This window comes from Larus michahellis, chromosome 8, assembly GCF_964199755.1.
Source record: "Larus michahellis chromosome 8, bLarMic1.1, whole genome shotgun sequence".
Taxonomy (NCBI): domain Eukaryota; kingdom Metazoa; phylum Chordata; class Aves; order Charadriiformes; family Laridae; genus Larus; species Larus michahellis.
In genome coordinates, this window is record NC_133903.1 from 55,400,894 (window position 1) to 55,420,174 (window position 19,281).

The window sequence follows — 19,281 nt, forward strand, 5'->3', positions numbered from 1 at the left end:
ATACTAAATTATAAATAATATTTTATGAACTTTTATACAGTAGCTTACATTGCAATAGTGTATGAGGCCCTGTTTTGATAGGCACCATAAATGGTGTAGAGGTTTCTTTCTCCTGAATAAGTTCTTGTCTTCAGTAACCAGAAATAATAAGGATGGGAAATGGTATCTCTTACATCCCTGAGTCGTGACTGGGAGGCAGAGAGAGGGAGAAACTGGGTGTGCGGAATGAAATCCTGCAGGCAGACTGAGGCGAAGGGCCGGGATTTTCTCCAAATCCTCTGAAATGGGTTTTTTTTTGCCGTGCAGGAAACTTATGAAGTTTATTCCCTTCCCCAGACCGTGGGAGCAAAGAAGAAATTACCCAAACACTTGAATTTCTTTTCCAAGTAATAGGTTTCGTGGAAAACTTCACAGAAGGAGCAATTTGCTTTCCAGTTAGCGAAGGTTTCTCCGCGGTACGATGTCTGTGCGCGGGTCTCTGCCCCGGCGCGGGGGCGCTTGTGAAGGCACCGTGGGGTAGGATATGGGCAGGCTCTCCGACTCCGCACACGTTTACTCCCGGCATTAATTTTCCACCCCGTCGGATTTTTTTTTCAAGGTATTTAAGCTGAAACACTTCCACGTAAAACTCCCAGCCCGGGAGCCACATGGCATAATTATTTTAAAGCCACGTGGTACGGACTAGCCTCCTGCAATATTACTTTCTGAGTTAACATACACGATGATAAACCCTTTCCTGCCCCAAATGGCATTGAAAACCCCAGGTGGGTCAGGGTAGAGCCGTGAATTTCCCCCAGCTCCATCCCCTGCCCCTGGCTCAGGGCTGTTGGCAGCCTCGGGGAGAGCATCCCCCAGCGTGGAGCAGCTCTCGCTGAGCTCTTACAGCAGCGCAGAGGCATCGCCGGCAGAGGAAGATTGCTTTGAATCCTTTCTGCTGAGTCAAGCAGGCTTCATCTGGACGTTCATGGAGCTTTTCTATTGCCTGGCACCTCGAAGGCATCCCAGCGACGCATTCCCAGACAAGCGGCCAAGCTGGGGGATCCACAAAAGGCTGATTCGGTGTTGCAGGAATACCAAAGTGGGGTCTGTTACCTTGCGTGGTGTAAATGGGTCACCAGGAGAAGGCTGAGGGTTTTCCATTCCCAGCCCGGCTCCCTGCCTTGCTTAAAGGGGCTGGAATGTCACTGAGGACCAGACTTCTGCTCCCGCACCACTGAATTTACAGCCTGCATCCAAAGTCGTGATGATCCGCTGGAAGCTATTCCCACGCCGATGCAACTGGGTGTCTCTCCCCTTGAATTACGTCCAAGCTATTCTTCCAAAGCTGCAGAGCGCCCTGTGGATTGAAAACAGATCGTGGGAGGGAGTATACGCAGCCCTGGGGCGTCTGCTTGAGTATTACTTTGGAATGATGAGCAGTTACGGCTCTGAACCCGAATGCGGCAGCCAGGTGTGAGGTAGGTTAGGTGTGATGCAGGACCTGCCAGTAGATACCGTGAGCTGAGCCAGGTGCCACTTTTTAATGTTTTATATAGCAGCCGGAACAACAAAGCTCTAATAATATAATTTTTCCTTTTAGCATTGGATAAAAAAAAAAAGCGCTACCAAAATCTGTAAGAAGGTAGAACCACTTCAGTGGGGATGTGTTGGGTTTCTGGCAAACCTTCCTGTGCCAGCAGACTCACCCGTGTCTTCCTACCCCTTCGTCAGCCAGACCTCAGTTACATGTCCAGCCAAGAGAAACCACCACTTTGAAGCTTGGACTGAAGACACTCATCCCCCCCGGCCCGTTCTCCCAAAGGAAACCCCCATCCCACGCGTCCTAAAATGAAGTAGTGATGGGAGTGAGACGGGCAACAGCCATTGGCACGGGCTGGCAGTGCCGGCTGTAATTTTCCTTCTGTTTTCAGGGAAAGACTCACTGCATCGAGGGGTCTTTGGTCAGAGCTACCTGCGAGCAATGACCTGACTATTTTCGTTCTACGATGTGCTGCTGGGTCCGACCCCGGGCGCAGCAGCAGGAGCTGAAGTTGCCCCGTGATGACTCACTGGCTTGTGTAATTTTTCTCCTCGTTTTTACCACCGGCCATTTTCCAAGGCAAACAACAACCTGCTGAAAAGAAACGTGAAATTGCACTTTGGGCTTTTTCTATGTGTTTGAAAAAGCAAAGATCCGGGCATCGTGTTGTTTTAAATGCCCCTGCTAATGCAAGCTGCGGCTATGCCTTGTAAGTGCACGAGCTGAGTAATTCAGCTTTTTAACTCGTCGCGGGTTGCAATTAGCCAGGTTTAACACAAAGCTGAGATTTTTCCAACTATGGGCCCGCCCACCTCTGTCTTGGTTAATGAATGCAGAGCTTCTCTTGTTGCTAACGGAAAGGTTCGTGTGTTTCTGAACTCGTGCCTTTCCTTCTAACGGGGATTACACATGGACACATTTTGCAGGCTTGCAGACAGGCTTCAGGAGGGCTATGCCCACATTTTTCTTGGTATTTACCACTTACAGAGAACGGGGAATGATGAATGAACACTAGTTAGGCAGCAAAATACCTGGTTTTTACCTGAATATCTGATTTTGGCCTGAGGAATTGTATGAATGGCTGTACAGCCTCCAATTTTCTAAGTTTACAGGCTGGGGACTTCCTGAGCTAACAGTGATACACTCCTGTTTAATGGCCCCTTATAGATTTGGTTTTCCCGACCATTTCTCCACCCTCTTTGTGTGGCACGTACATTTTTAGCATCTACAACAGCCTTTGGCAACAGCTCCACAGCTCGGCGCTGCTGAGGAGCCAGTCAAATCCTTAAATCCCGCGAAACAAAGTCTTGGGCTGGAGTGAGTAAGTTGCATATCATCCCTGACAGCACTTTAACAAGGCTGAAAGGCAAGAAATAGCAAATATCCAGACACAGGAATACATTTACTGGTGTGCGCCGTCACGGAGAGGAAAGGATGGGAAAGAAGATGATAACGGAGTCAAACACTAGTCACATCCAAGCGTCCCTGGAAAACAAAATAATACTAAGGAGCTGTGCAGGCTCACTGGTGTGCCCAAACTGATTTGGGGAGTAAGCAAAGCAGGCGCAGCCTTGCCGAGGTTCCTGATAGCACGCGGTGAAACTGTCCCGCTCAAACTCCCCAGATGCTCCCAGGGTAATTATACTCAAGTTTTGGTGCAAGGAGGAACACCTTTGTGGGAGCGGTTGCGGTGCTTTCTCTGCCATCACTCGTCCTGCCAACAAGGGTTTCCGTCTAGAAATGCTTGCATGAGGACCACGAACACCTCTGAAATGAAATTATGGCTGTTGCTTGACAAATGCTCGGGAATAGAATCATAGAATCATAGAATGCTGAGGTTGGGAGGGACCTTTAAGATCATCGAGTCCAATCATTAACCTACCCTGACAAAAACCACTTCTAAACCGTGTCCCTAAGTACCACATCTACCCTTTTTTTAAACGCCTCCAGGGATGGTGAATCCACCACCTCCCTGGGCAGCCTATTCCAATGTTTAATAACCCTTTCAGTGAAAAAATGTTTCCTACTATCCAATCTAAACCTCTGCTGACGTAACTTAAACCCGTTTCCTCTTGTCCTATCACTTGTCACCAGGGAGAAGAGGTCAGCCCCCATCTCTCTGCACCCTCCTTTCAGGTAGTTGTAGAGGGTAATAAGGTCTCCCCTCAGCCTCCTCTTCTCCAGGCTAAACAATCCCAGCTCCCTCAGCCGTTCCTCATAAGGTTCATCCTCCAGTGTCCATCACTGGAGAACACATTCACCGGAGCTCCGCCTGTCAGCGAGGTGCTGAGTGTCGCAGGAAGGTTTCACCACAGCAAAGGCTCACGGCTTCCTCTGAGGAAGAAAAGCGCAGGTTTAATTGAGTCTAACACCTAAAAACAACTCTGAAACTTTCTCAGGACCATGTCTGCTTTTCACTAGAGGTGAAGAAGACAGGAACGGTCAGTTTGGAAGTTCCTGAATATCAAGGGGGGGTTAACAAAGGATTAGATCATTTGACCCCGCTCTCTTCACCTGGATGCCCATAAACCAGCCCTGTTTGCCCGTGGCAACACACCACATCCCACACCGGGGACGTACACGACACTGCCCTGCGTAGCCAGCGCTCACAGGCAGGCGTGAGAGCTCCTTACTCCCCCAGCAACCCCAGGCACGGCCACGCTATTCCCACGTACAGAGAAAGGAACCGCATGGCCATCCTTGACTCCAGGCCAAATGCTGCTTATTTACCCTCAGGACAAGTCCGGGTACTGCTTTCCAATTGTATTTCTGGCTCCGTACCGAGAGCCTGTACCCAATTTGCTATCACGTGCCCGTTCCCGGAGTAGCGCACAGGAATCGATGCTCCTGGCCAGCCCACGGCACTGCCCAAGTAATGAATGGAGCCTCCAGATGAGAGGGCAAGAAGTGTGATCCTTGCTGTACAGGTCACAGGTCATTTGTGCTTGACCCACATTTTGGCTGAACACGGAAATGCGAAGAGCATGGAATTGCTTATTCTACAGGAGTAGGAATTGAGACGGGATGGCTCCTGGGTTTTATTTTGCCAGCTATCGCCACTGCTACGACAATGAACTGCCAGGAAAGAGCCCTACGCATCCTCCCCGATTGCCTCAACGCATTCAGAGCCTGCGAGAGGGGAGGCTGGTGCCTATGGATAAAATAGAAGAGTGACGCAAAGGCTCCGGCTAGAGGGATGTTGGGTCTGGCTAACGCTGCGACAGGGTAGGACTCAACCCAAGTTCAAGGCAGTCCCAGACTGAAGGTCTGGCTATTTTTAGAGAAAATGATTGTTTAAAAGACACTGGTTTTTCTAAGCTGGCCTCAGAGGTGAGTTGTAAGGTAAATCCCTTGGCTGTACACGTGGAAGTTTATTCATTGCCTCTTGTAAAGGCTGAGACTGATTTGACAGCTGCTGTTTTGCTGGGAAGGCTGGAGGAGGTATTTTGGTTCCGGTTTTCTTAGGACAAGAAGTAAAGCAAGAAGGGTGATATCGTGTAACCTCCTGATGACCTTAGTAAGCTGTTGTGATTTCTGAATGGGTGCCTTTAAAAAAAAAACCAACAAAAAACCTATGACCCTCTTCTGAGGTGGAATTGTTTTGGCTCTCACCACAGCTTTGCTTTTGTTCCTCGCTACACTAAGCCTTCCTCAGGAGGGAAACGCAATACTCCTCTAAGGTGACAAGAACCAGGTGAGTTGAATGGAGAGCAGCGGATGCGATCAAGACATAACACTTTCTCGAAGCTAATTCAAATGATGCTATGTGGCTTAAGGTTTTTAAGATCTTTGCTTTATGTTTGCACACACCAGGCCAAAAATTAAATGGAAAAATTAAGATATTCTTTATCTGTGGCAGTAATGACCCACGATGCAGTGGCATTATTTCTTACAGCCCATCTGCGCTGCTCGCTGATGGTGCCCGGGGTGGTCCTAGCCCAGACAAGGAGCTTGCTGGCTGTAAACCATTCAGTCAGGTTTGCTTAACCAGGGTTAGGCACCTGGCTCTTATTTAAAGTGCTGGCAGCTGTGGAGGCCTTGAATGTCACAGGGATGGAGATGCTGGTGTCAGTGCTGCCTGGGGAGGTAGGTGGTGGGACGGACTTTTCTAAGAGCATGGGAATGGGCGCTTGCCAGAATAAAATTGCAATGGGGTGGGTCCAGGAGGAAAGACCTGGCAGAAAAATGTGGTGATGCGCTTTCTTTCCTGCTGGAGAAGTGCTGTAGGCACTAGGGTCAGGGCTGACCCCCATGGAGCATGCTCTTCCCTGCCTGGTGGGGCTGAGCTGCTATAGGCAGTGTTGTGGCTCAGTGTGGTGGCTGGGGAAGGGCTGGGATTTCAGTTTATTCTGTGTTTTTGCAAGGACATGGGGCTTCTGGGGGGGTAAGTGTGATGCTGAGATAGACACAGTTGTCAGTTCAGGAGGAACTTCTTTCCTGTGAGGGTGGCAGAGCCCTGGCACAGGCTGCCCAGAGAGGTGTGGAGACTCCAACTCTGGAGATATTCCAAACCTGCCTGGACGCGTTCCTGTGCCACCTGTTCTGGATGACCCTGCTCTGGCAGGGGGTTGGACTAGATGATCTCCAGAGGTCCCTTCCAACCTTATGATTCTATACCAAATTAGTTTTTAGGTCAGGAAAGATGCCTTTGCTGCGCCAAATTTTTGATGACTGGCTAGATGAAGTGTCAAAATCTCAAGCAATACCCTGCTACCTAACATGTATGGCGATGGCTTTGCTGTAGGTCTGGGTACTAAACAAACACAGAAAGGTGGTGGCTGTCTTTTTTTTTTTCCAGACCATCAGAAGTTTCTCAAACTGCTTCAATTTATACAGGTGTTTAAGCCCCGTTCTGCTGGCAGGGTGGCTCATAGCCCAGCTCAGACCCTCGACGAGGTGGCAATGTGTGATGGGGAGGGGGGTGCTGGGCTGCTAAAGGGTTCTCCAGAACATCACCGTGGCTGAATGCCATAGATGCTCCTTGCAAGGTTTCAAGGAAGGTAAGAGCAGAGCTAAAGAGCTTGTGCTGCTTTTTTTTTTTTTTTTTTTGAAAGCCCGTTTTATAGAGTAGTTGCCATCGGAATGTTGAAGGTATTGGAATGTTGAATTCGAGAGTCTGTGAATTAAGGCTATTTGATTAGGATTTGAGTGCCTTGACAAGGGAAAAGGCAAAAATGTTAATTCTCTAGAGTATGTACTCTTTGTGCAGGGAGAGTTCACTGTTCACAGTGGAGTAATTTTGGAAAAAATGTTTAGTATATTGAAGTTTTAAAAGTGTTGCTCCAGGTATTAAATTAATTTTCAAGCTATATTTGTAATCCTCACAGCACTCCACAGTTTGAATGTGTTCATGAAGAATTAAGAGTATAATATTTCACCTTAACTGTTCATCTAGTTGGAGGAGAGGTGGAAAAAATGAAATTGCACTTCAGTAGAGGTGGCGCTTGATTACAGCTACGGAAAGAGACTTTACCCAGGAGAGGCTGCAACCCAGACAGAGAAAAACAGAGAGTTAGAGGCTGGCAAATCAATTGACTCTTCCAAGGTCAGTAACAGGGAGAGAGTTTGTGTCTCTTGAGTCCTGAGCAACACACAATCCTCCTTAGCATGTCGTTAACATCTCCCACCGCCCTAATGGCACCTGCCAGCCTTACCATCCCAACAGAATCCCTCTATATTCTGTAGTATCATTAGCCACCGCTCAATAAATGTGCAAGGATGTCAATGAATTTTTCTAAGTAGCTGATTCCCAAGCTCTTCTTTCTTAACTCTCATTTTTTTTAAAGGTTGTGCACTTTAACATGTTACTTGATTTCGGATTTTTTTGTATATAGCATTCTTTATACTGTAGACCTCCGAAAGAGAGAAACCATGTGGCCCTTCATTAGCCCAACCCAAAGGAAGCGTCGGGGGAGAGGGGAATATCACTTTACATGTTTTCTTCAGCTGAACGTTCCATAGGGCTGGAAAATGCATGGATAAGTGCAGCTTCAACCGAATCCCACACAACATGCTCCCCTAATCCCATCTCTTTGTGTTTGTCTTTGTGGCAATTATGAGCAAGGATGGGATTTTGAAGTCTGTTGCCTCCTCCCTCCTCTGCCCTGAGACCCCCTGGAGAGGCTGCACTGTCCCCACTTGGTGCCCGCACTGATGCTTTGCAGAACCTTCTTTCTCCAGGGTGGAGCTTTGGGGTATGGTGGAGATTCTCCTTTGGGACTCCTTGGAGGGGAAGCAAGCTACGATTCACCAAAATCCTGGGAAAGATATTGGTTCCTTTATTAATTCATTTCTTTCCACAAGGAGAAGCAATTTTTTTTTTTTCTTTCTGAGTATGACTGTACTCTGCTGCTGCAGAGATAACAGTGGCATCAACATTGGGTAGGAAATGTTGAGCCAAAGTCATGCTGTGAGGCTCCAGCGGGCAGTGACAACTGCTGGGGAAGTTCTGGACCTGCTCCGGTACTTGGAGAAGGGCGAGCTATAATTCCTGCTGGAGTGAACCTCTCCTCTTACTTGTACCCTTTTTCCATGGGAACATTTTCAGTAGGACTTTCCTTTTGCTGCCTAATGCAGACAGACCCTTGCTGCTCGCTGCTTAGAGACATGGCTTCTGCGTTTAGGATACGGAGTTATCGAAGCTGAACTCCTTGAATTGAGGGATAAAGGCAGCAGAGCAGGCTAGAGACCGTAGGTGGCAGTTTAAGATGGGGGAGAGGTTGTGTAGGGTGTTGTGTTGTGCCAGGTTCCCCAGCTTGTTCCCTCTAACAGGCTGCAGTTGCCTCCAGTGCGAGCGTGCTTGAGTGCTCGTGGAAATGTTACATAGCCTTAATGTGCCCCCTTCACCTTACAGCCTGGGTTTTCATGCTCAGGCTGTTCCCTGAGCAAGCAAAATATATGAAAACCCACCTTGGCCCCCCCCAGATTTCCCATTTTTATCCTAGAGCACAGGGATTGTTGTAGCCTAGCTTGATTAGAAGAGAGTAACAGATGTGATCCCTAGTAAAAATACCTGCATTTTTTTTTTCTTTATTAAATTGCTGCATACGGGTACCAAGAGGGAGGGTGACCCATTCCTACTGGTGAGTGTTGCAATCTGTGTATTGCTCCGTACAGACCCATGTATGAAGAGCCCAGTAACGAGGGGGTAGAAAATACACGTTTCTAACCTTGAGTTCATGCTGTTACCGCCGCTAACTGCGAACCATTTACGTCAGGTTAGTTCATTTTAGTTTGCTGCTTGTAAATCTGCTTGGGTTTTTCTGAGAAAATTCTGGGTCACAGATGTACCTTGTCTGCACTGTAATATGAAATTGCAGGAGTTATATAAACAATAGCACATGACGAGGTATGGTTGCACCAGATGCCCACTGCCCTGGAAGGTTTAAGTTGTTTAAGGTCCAGTGCCCTGGAAAGTTTAAGCCAAGTGTCAGTAATATTTCAAGTTATGGTTATTGCTACAGAAGTGCTTATTGATACTGTTGCTTTAGAAGCAAACCCACACTATTTTTCTAAGCAGAGTACCTTCCGTCCTTTCGGTAAGAGATTGAAGGCGTACTTGTGTCTGGATGCTATGGCTTCTTTTTGCCTTTGTTTTTCCTTAAATTAAAAAGAAATCCATTTAGGAGAGTTTAATAGTGGTCATTTCCTCTGGAGCATCCTTCAGTTCCTCTGCTCTGTGTACAATGAAATTATGATCTAGTAGCTGTGGCTGCAAAACGCATCGAGCGAGGTATGGCTCATCAGTTGTTCAAGGACACACTTTGTGTTGGTCTAAAGTCTGTTTACTTGCAAACAGCTAAAAACAGACCGGCATGGCTTAGCAATCGGTGGTGGTGCTTCTTCAGCTGGTGACAACAGTTCTAAGCCAGCAGTCGCACAGGCAGGGGTTTGGGATAATCATCATAGAATCGTTTAGGTTAGAGAAGACCTTTAAGATCACTGAAGCCAATTGAACTGATGCATCCCATAGTGCCTGCCATGACCCAGGGTTCGGGAGCCTCTCTGGTTACTTGCTTGCAGACAGGCATGGTGTTACGCTGAACCAGAGATGCTCTTTAGGTTATTTGGAGGCTCGGTGCAGAGCTGCTGTGCCATCCCCTCTCCTTTAGACTGCAGAACTGGCTCTGCCGGCCCATAACTCGGTGACCTTGGCCTGTTCCCAAGAACTGCACCTTTCCCTGGTGCAATGGAAAGATCTTGAGGCCGATTGCTATTTCAAGAACTTCTTCACACCAGCTGTACAGCGGACCCCTCTTGGGAGGGGCATGCGTTTGCCAGAACGCGTGAATAATAAGCCCTGGAGAAGGAAATGGTGTAGATCCAGCACTTTTTTTGCTAACTAACGGCTCGCAGCAGCTGAGGGTTGCGGTGGGGGGAGAGGGGGGGATGGACTGAAACTGCGTGGACCGCTATAGCTCTGCTGCAGCCTTTCCCAGCGTCTCGTCACCTAATTAACTTGAAGATGCTTCCACCCGCGGCCTGATATCCAGCCAGCCCGCGATTGCTTCCGGGCCGGGGAGGGGAGGGGAAGGGCGGGAGGGGAGGGGAAGGGCGGGACGGGGACGTTCGTCCCCGTCCCGCCCTTCCCCTCCCCTCCTCGGGGCGGCCGGAGCACTTGCCTTCCCCTCCCTGCCCGCGGCGTCCAGAGGAGAATTCTCCTCCCGCCCTCACCCATGAGCCTTCTCGGGAGCTACCGGAAAAAACCGTGCAGTGACGGCTATGAATCTTTACAGCTGGTGGACAACGGCAACGCTGAAGGCGGCGGGGACAAGCCCGGGGCTAGCGCGGCGGCCGTGGGGGCGAGTAGCCGGAGCCCGGCGAGGCAACAGCAGCAGCAGCATCAGCCCCGCGGCGAGGGCGGCAGCACCATGGACAGCTCAGGTAGGGCCCGCCGCCTCCGCGGGGGTCGCCGGCCACGGGCCCGGTGGCGTTTTCGGGGGACGGTGGGATGTCCCCGTGTCGCGGAGGGGCCGCTGCGCAATGACGGTGGTGTGGCTTGCGTGTGTGTGTGTGTGGGAAGCCGGGGACAATAGCGGCCCTTTGTCCAAAGGGGAGGGCGGTGGGATGAAGGAAATCCACCCGCGGCTGGGAGCACCGAGGAAATCAGCCGGCTAATAAGTCTTCACGCTCGGCTCCTGTCTTCAGCCCCGGGGAGGGAAAGGTTGTTCCGAAGCTAAAATGGATGAAGTGTTTTGGGATCTTTCCCCAGCTGACTTAATTTCCAGAATCATCATTACTTTTTCTTTTTAATTCCCGCCCCCCTCCCCCCCCCCCCCCAAAAGCACTCATCAAACTGAGTTGGATTAATTCTGATAGGTGATGCACCATTTGTCTGTTGTGCTTTTTTTTTTTGTTTGTTTGTTTAATCAGGGAGTAGGGGACCAGATGGTCTTTATGACTGGTAAGGGGATAGAGAGCTCTTCGCCTCTAAATCACAGGTTCAAATTTGCCTGGATCACCAGTAATCGAGAGTTCTCATCCGATGGCTTTTAAGTGATCTCTCAAAACGAACTGGCTCTGGTTCTGGTTGGTTAGATGTGCCCACCTCAATGAACATCTACAGCCTTTGCAGGGAACTTCTCGAGCTCAAACTTGTGCAGGGAAATACCCTGTTTTGTTGTGGGGGACCAAATTTGATGCCTACCCGTTATAGCAGGGTGATCCTGCAGCAATACCTGTACTGTTCCATGAAAGAAAGGGCTGGGCCCAAGGCACTCAGCAAGTACTTAAAATACATTGCCTTTGTTTTAATGTGGTAACCTCTTCTCAAGGTGGTGGTGGGGGAACCCCTAATGAGCCAAGTCTGGACTTGGATGGGGAGAAAAACCCCTAATGAGCCATATCTGGACTTGGGTGGGGAGAGTCTTACCTTGATTATTTTTTTTTTTCATATTTTCTTTGGTATAGTAAAAGTCATGCTTTCCTCTTCCCCCCCCCCCCCACCACTTGAACTTGCTTTCAAGAGTTGTTTTTTAACTTTTGTTACTCCTGGACTTTAGAAATGTATTTGAATTTGCTGCTATGATATCTCTGCTTACAGTTGCTTGTAATCATAGTATGTGTCAGTAGATTCTTACTCACAGCAAGCTGCTGTGTTACAGTTATTTGGATTCTTACATTGGCATCTGCTGAGATGGCTAGATATTGCGGTCAGTTGAATATCTATTGTTAAAGCAATCTTCTGAATGAGTTTCCCAGAACTTGAAGAACCAAAGGCGTTAGTGTTGTGGAAGGTGGTATTCGCCTCCAGCCAGGTGTGGGAGTTTGCTGCAGCTCGTGTCAAGTCATGGCTTTTGTCTAGTGTCAGCTCACTGTATTATTTGAGTGTTGCTGTTTCTTCAAGCCATTCTGCTCCCTGCCGAGCGGGGAGGGGGGGAAAGCACTCAAGATAGCTAGACAATGCCTTTATTTACAGGTTTTGTGCAATATTCAGCTGGTTCAACGATTCGGCTACTAACTCTGAAGACATCCCAGAGCAGTAATTGCATTAATGCCGTCTGTCAGGTTCTAGGATGTTCTCCCCTTAAACACATGGGCTTGATCAAGGGCTGTCTCTGGGATTTGGAAGCTAATGGTCGAGAGCTCTGTCTTAACCTGAGTTTGCTTCCTTTAGTCCATTCTGGTACTCTCACTACCTGAATTTTACAGACACTATAGATGACACAGCTGACACTTAAGCAGCAACAAACCTCAGGCCTTAATATGGCTCTTGAATTGAGTTTATAGGTTTATTATTTTTTTAATACCTTATCTGTTTAATAAGGGGGGTTTGGTGGCTGGTTCTAAACCTTTGCATGAAATGAAAAGAAAGCTGCATTGAGTGTGATGCTCTGCTCTAAACCTGAAGTCCATGCTTGTCTCTGCCTTGCTCATTTGAACACTTTCTGCTGACAAATGCCTAGTTTTTATCAGTTCATTGCAAAGACATTTTTCTCTGCCAGATATGAAATTATAAAAGCTTAAAGAACCATATCCACCCCTCAGGTGTGCTTGTGATTTCTAGTGATTTGGTAATTGAAGCTGCTCATGAATTGTGGGACGTGATTTATCTTTAATGCAGCGTGAAGATGGATAGTTGGGGGCAGGGGGGTGGATTAGGGGGCAGTTTAAGAGAAAGACAGGAAAATAAGGTGGCTGGAGCTTTGGCTTAATAGGAGCAAGGAAAAAACCACCACCCACCTTCTGTGTTTTGTTTTATAAAATAGAGAATATACTCATATTATAAATACTGGAGACTCCTCCCACTAATGATGCTAAAGTCTAAATTCCCAAGACGGGCAGTAGTAGAGCGTGTTTCAGTTGGGAAAAGAGACCTGAATTCCTCGGTAAGGAGGAGGGTGAGATAAATTGGTGAGAGGTTACGGTGCGAGGGAGGTGTGCTGCTGGGTTTCGGTGGGTCAGGGGAGCCTCTCTTCTGCCTAAGTAGGTGTCAGACCCTGATGGTGAAATCCTTGAGGTGCCCTGGCCACATCGGAGCTTGTTACGTGCCTCCCCCACACCTGACCTCCCTCGTGTTTCAGTTTTTCTTTTTTTTTTTTTTTTTCTGGTTTTAAATAATGGTTTCATGTGTGGCAGAACAGCTGCTCCCCGAGTTATCAAAATGGCTGTTTGCAGTTGAGGAGTGAAACAGTCCCGAGGTACAACTCCGTGTCACCAGGCACGGTGGGATGCGGTGCGGCAGGCTGGTGTCTCTCTGGCAGGGTTATTGCGGCGCTGGACCCCAGCACCTCTGGGCGCAGTGAAGCAGCACCTTCGGTGAAGTTAAACAGTTGAAGGATCAAACCTCCCTCTTCTCTCCCCGCGTATTGAGCTCCGCCTGCCCCGGGGCAGTGCACTCTGGGCACAGAAAACCAGCCTTTCTCTCTGGGAGATGCGTGTGTAGATTAATATTCGGCAATTACGGAAGTTAGACGGGTGAGGATTTGTGCTGAAGGCTGAGTGCTGACAATTCTGGGGCAAATTGCCGTTGGTTTAGCTAGTGTGGCTCTGTTTGCTATTGCCGCAATGACACTAACTCTCATGAGTTGAAATTGGGCCCCTGTTGGGTTTTTCTATTAATTTTTTTAAATTAATTCAGAGCATTAGATCTTAAAAGTATCATCTCTCAATGTGGGCTTGCAATCTCATAAACAGCTTCTTGTAATGAAAATCATCACTGGTTTCAGCTTTGCTGTAACTTCCCAGTACTTACGATTATTGGCTTAATATTTTTTGGACCGGTATTGCTTAGTGTCAAAAGAAAAAGAAAAAAAAGCCAGGAACCAAGAGCACCGTGTGCGTGGGAGGGGGCTGCTGTTGGAAGGCAGGATCTGACCATGGCTGGAAAGGGAGCTGGTACGGAGGGGCTCCAACGTGGACCCAACCGTGCCCCTGTGCCGGCACGCTGGGGGTGCGAGCACTGGGAGAGAGGGTCTGGCCAGGCTGTGTCCAGTGCCTGGGGAAATAAGATTTTCAAAGTTTCTGGGACTGGTAGACACTTCTTGGTTCCCATCGTTAAAAATTCTACTGCCACCATCGCCCATGCCACGCAGAGGAGCGCTGAGGTGACTGTTTAACGGAAGTGGTGGCCATTCCAAGTTGCTCAATGTATAGCTCGGGGTACGCGTGTGCTCACAGGCAGCATAAATGGAGACTCCTGCCCGCAGCGGTGTTGGGTGCCTCCACACTGGACTTCGGTTTAGCTCAAAGGAGCCCAGAGCAGAAACTTTATTTCAGGTCGGGCGGCTGTATCAGTTACTGCTGGTATCTGATGATGCTCGTGTCATTGGTTGCTTTAAACTTTGCCAGACTTAAACCAGTCAGAACGAAACATTGGTCAGTGTGTGGTTTAATTCTCAGATATTTAAATCTCACAGTGTGCCCTGTTTGTACAGGGTTCTGCTTAAGTCCTGCAACACCTTGGGTGGGCATTAAAGCTCCGGGCAACTTTAGCACATGCCCTTAATTGCTGAATGTTCAGTTCTGGGTGTAATTATTTAAGCAGCTCCTATGGAATAGGCTGGATGCCATATTGTAACATGAGCCTAGTGCATAACTCCTAATGGGAGCTATACGTTACCGCTAACCGCCAGTTCCTCCCAAAATTGTGCTGGAGGTTGGAAGTTTGAGGGAGGGAGGGAAGGGGAGATAAGGGGAGACTTGAGCTGAAGGTGGCAGGATGCAAAACATTGCGAATTTGGAAAACAAAATCCAAGAAGAGCACCAGTATAGTGCTCCTTTTGTCTCTTTATTTTTAAGTCGCTGAAAGTGCTCAACAAGATGAGGAGCAGGCAGCGAAGAAGCAATTTATTTAGGTTTTTGCTGTGGCATTCAATAATGCTTTCTTAGCAGCTGGCTGAGCATTGAAAGAAGTTGTTCTAGGAAATAAGATAAAGTAACAGCAAGGATACGTGTTATGAAAGGAAAAAACCTCTTTCCATGCTCCTCTGTAGTGTTTATAAACTAGCTAATCAACAAAATAGCTTTTAAACACTCAGGGGATAGACTTGCTTGTGCTACGTGCTTCCTCGGGCAGAGTTAACCGCAAAAGAAAAGCTTTTTACATAAATTGCAAGTGTTGAAGTTGAGATTTCTTGAACTGTTTTACACTCGCAAATATAATCGCTTGTACTCTGGTGATTCCGTTTCACTGAGTCAGAAGAGAGACATCTCCGTGTCACTGGCACAGGGACAAAGACCATCGCTGACAATGTTGTCTTGTATTCTCTTCTAGCTGCGTTTTCAAACGGGGAGGTTGGGTTTAATAACTCCTTTGTTTTGTTAGTGTTTTTTGGACACTTGAACAGTTTGGGGTTGGCAGTAGTGCCTTTTTTTTGTTGTTGTTTTGACAGGGAGGAGAAGCAGGGAGAATGTCAATCAACTTTAATGACCAGTTTCATGGTTTGTGCCAGTAGTTCAGCATTCCAGCCTTACACGCGCTTTTTTCACTGTAGTACGGGCTTCATAAGGGAAGATATGTAACAAATGAAACAAGTTTGGCACAGTACTGTGCCCCCCCGACGTCACTACTCTTCTAAAAAAGGAGACAAAACCCCCTCTTTGTGGAAATCCTACATATTGCTTAGTTGATGGGGTAAGCAGCACTCTTTAGTTACTATTTCTCAAGCAAAAGCAGAAATATCTTAATTCTTCAGATTTCCATGAAGTTTACATTTAGGTAGTCTCAAATGAACCTTCAAATAAAAAGCCTTGGGCTCATACAATATTAGTTCTAGCACCTTATCGTAGAAAAGCACAAGAAGAAGTTCTTGAGCTTCTCTACCCTACAGTGCGCTACGTGCTGCCAGCGGCTCCGAGTGCTTCCCGGGGGAGATCGGGGACCCTGTCCCAGCCCACACACAGAAAAGTGACTTCTTGTGGTAGGGGGAATACAGCTCTTCCTGTAGTCGGAGCAGCTCTCGGAGGGAGGTGACACTGCCTGCCTGGACGCGCGTTACCCAACAGCAGCAGAAACGCACAGAAATCTCCCTGTAGCCGCGATTCCTTAAGGTGTGAACCCAAACCTGTTCCTATCCAAAGCATCTCTTTTAGGAGCTTCTCGGTTCCTCCTATCTCCTCTCCTTCCTCACATACTATACTCTTTAGTACATGAGCCCCTTGTAAGCGTATAATGGCTTTATTTTCCCAGCCTAACTTCATCTGAAGAGGATGCTCACAGCTTTTGGGAGTGAGAAGGGCAGAACAACACAGAGTTGACCCTTCTGAGCTGTCGGGAAGTTCTTGGGCAGGCAGTAATGCAACTTGGGTCTTGAAGCAGTTTCTATCTATTCCAGGCAAAAGGCCTGGTTAGGGCAGTGCTGGTTAATTGCTGGAAAGTTGCAGTAAAAAAGAAACAACCCCAAATAAACAAACACCCCCTGAAAAACAAAAAACCCACCCAACTACTCCCTCACTTGAATAAATTATTGAAGATGTCTTAATGCTCGGGATGTCTGCACCGCAAGATGGGTCTGTGCTGAACCCGCTGTGCACTGAACTGGTGCTACGATGGAACGGGAGCTATTGCCTGGGGAGCAGGGGCTTTGGCAGCTGCCTGTCCTTGCCTCCTAAAAGCTGGAAGCTCTTTCTGTGCTCACCTCCTGTAGCCCATCCTCTCCCAACCTCGCCTAGGATTGCGTCTACCATTGCAGTTCCTATTACTGCCTCTGCCTGCGTCTTATGCCTCTTAGGAAAGAAATATTCTGGCTTTCCCCCCGTGTTTCAGAGCTGGCCGTGCTCTGGGGGAGCTCCCTACAACCACATCTCCTCTCTGGGTAGTCAGGCCCCAGCTCACCCCGGGTGAATCCAGCTTTCCCCTCCTGCTCAAGAACTGCTGGGTTTTGTCTTGAGCAGTCTCATCGTTAATACGCTTATTGCAAAATAGACAAACTGTGCAGGTTTTGGAGCGGGGGATAATGTTGGTTTATAATCTCATGTGATTTGTGATCTGATGAGCCTTTATCTTGCATTAGGCTCCTTGGCTCCTAGTGCATCTCCTGCTTCCCTGTGCCCTTAGTGTGTCCAAACATCCTTATAGACTGATCTTGAACTTCTCTTTGGCCACGCTGAAGTTGCTGCCATGGGCTTTAGCCTCTTTTCTTGGGGATAACGCTTGCTAAAGCAGCGTTCTGCCTGGATGCCTCCATGACGTGCTTTAAAGCATCAGGATGAGTGAAACTTGGGTTTGGGGATCTCGGCAATGGTCTTATCAAATGGTAGGGGCTTGACCTGCTGCTGTTGTCCTGCAGTTCTACCCTGCACATAGTTTGCTGTTTATTTTTACAGAATAACGCTTTAAGATGTCTGTGCTCAGCATTGTAGGGAATCCAACTCTACCAGGAATCTGGGACAGCCGTGGAGGAGGGGACAGATGAGACTGGTAGCAAAAAAAAAAAACAAAGGGGGGGGGGGGAATCATCAGTCTTCAGGGTCTGTGAGTCTGAGGAAACTTCCTGAGTAATTTCTGCAGGTAGAAGCGCTCTCCTTTCCTGCAAATGCCCCTTTACCGCAGTTTTAGATGCCCCTGTTGCTGCTGATTTCTCTCCCTTTGCCAACCACCACTCAGTGCCTATTAAAAAAGTTGATGTAATTATGACACTTGGGCTATGTCTGATTGAAGAGAGGATGTAATCGCATATAATGGAATAGATGTTATAGAATCTTTCCTTAAATGTGATAAAGCTCAGCTGTCCAGAAGAGGGCTATGAGCTGGAAGGAACGGTTAGGGAGGACTGGGCTTCAGGGTGCTGAGATTGTGCTCTTAAATGTAGTTGACAAACAAAGCGCTTGGATCTAAACACTATCGATTATCGCTGGATGCAAACGAGCCACCTGCCCAGAGACTTCCATTTAGAAGTTCCTGCCACCCTCCCCCTCGAAATGGGAGTTTAAACTCTTCCAGTAATGTCTGCAAATTGATTTGCAATCCCTTGAAAGATGGAGTGCTGAGCAGGGAAGATGGACTCAGTGCGGGGAACGGCAGGAGCTGGGGATGCTGAGGGTACCCAGGCATGCGGGGACAGTGCTCTGCCTGGGTCGGTTTGGCTGTCCATCTGTTTTTTGCACCCCTGTACCGCTCCGTTTGTGATGTATCTATACGAGGATGCTCTGATAATGTTGTGGTAGGGATGCCTGCGCCAGGGCTGCTCCTCCTCCCCTCTGTGGGCTGCGCGGGCTCTCGTGCGAGATGCTGAGGTGAAGCCCGTCAATACGGTGATGGGGCCACAGCAGCCTGGCTTTATAGCCCTTAATGCTGGCGTGAAATCGCGTCCCGCGTTACACAGGCTTTGCTGGGAGAGCCGCGTGTGGGAGAACGTGAGCTGGCGGGGCTGCTGGGGGGAGGCAGAAGCACAAATAGTATCATTTTTTGCTGAGTGTTCCTTAAAAACAATTCAGGCTTTGTTGCTGAAGCCACAACAACAGCGTCTCAACTTCTTTCAGTTCAGGGACCTTTAAAAGGGCCCTTTCTGCCAAGGCACAGGGCAGCCTCCACCACGGCCCTCGCTCCCCTTTCATGCCGTGCCTTCGTAATACTCTAGGGGTAGAAGAGAAGCAAACCCCCCCAAATACTTTGTGGGGAGGGAAAAGGCCATAGCAAGTGGCTAAAAACTTCCAGAAATGTGTAATCTGGGACATCTATGAAGCAGCTAACAAGTTTTTGTTTTTTTTTTTTTTTTTTTTCATCATAGCGTCAGGCCCTCGCGGTACCACAGAAAGAGAATGCAGAGGGATATGTAATACTCCCGAACTAACCCCTTGTTTTGGGAGGGTGGGAGAGAAGGCTTTAATGCGTTTCTGGAGAAGAACCGTGGTGAGGAACAGGGAAGGCTTTGCTCTTTCCTTACTCCATCTCTAAAGAAAGCACAGGCAGTGCTCCAAGCAAAAAAGAAATAAAATAGCAGTTTGACATTGAAGATGCTATTACGTATAGTCTGGGCAGACTGAGGTAAACCTGCTTCCTTTCCTGTGGTTTCGTGTCTGCTTTTGTCTGCCCTTTGCAGGCAAAAAGGGTCTGTTTACTCTTGCTAAGTAACCTACAAAACGTGGCACTTGCCTGCCCGATCTGCAGTTTCTAGACGTCTCGCGTTCACCTCCCTGCTCTCAAGCTAAGTATTGCTTCATCAGCATAAATATTCAGACTGACAGAGTCTTAAATGCCTTTGAAATGTCGGCTTATTTCCCCCTTAATTCTCTGGAGAGCTGGAATTCATGCCCTGTGGTTTGCAGGGTTTGTGGGTTGCCTGGGGAGGCTGATGCTCAGGGACCCCCGAGGCAGACGAGGG

At 48.2% G+C, this 19,281-nt stretch overlaps 1 protein-coding gene across 2 annotated transcripts in view; it reads left to right on the top strand.

The window, feature by feature from the left end:
• The window catches only part of DNAJC6 (DnaJ heat shock protein family (Hsp40) member C6), a 52,775-nt gene that overhangs the window by 2,444 nt on the left and 31,050 nt on the right, over nucleotides 1-19,281 (top strand). Inside the window, exon 2 of one of the 2 annotated variants that reach the window (XM_074598361.1) lies at nucleotides 10,255-10,402. In XM_074598361.1, coding sequence (XP_074454462.1) covers nucleotides 10,390-10,402 — 13 coding nt within the window. In that variant the 5' untranslated portion in view covers nucleotides 10,255-10,389. Of the gene's footprint in view, nucleotides 1-10,194; nucleotides 10,403-19,281 lie in introns of those variants that run through there. The other variant, XM_074598360.1, reaches the window with a different exon arrangement.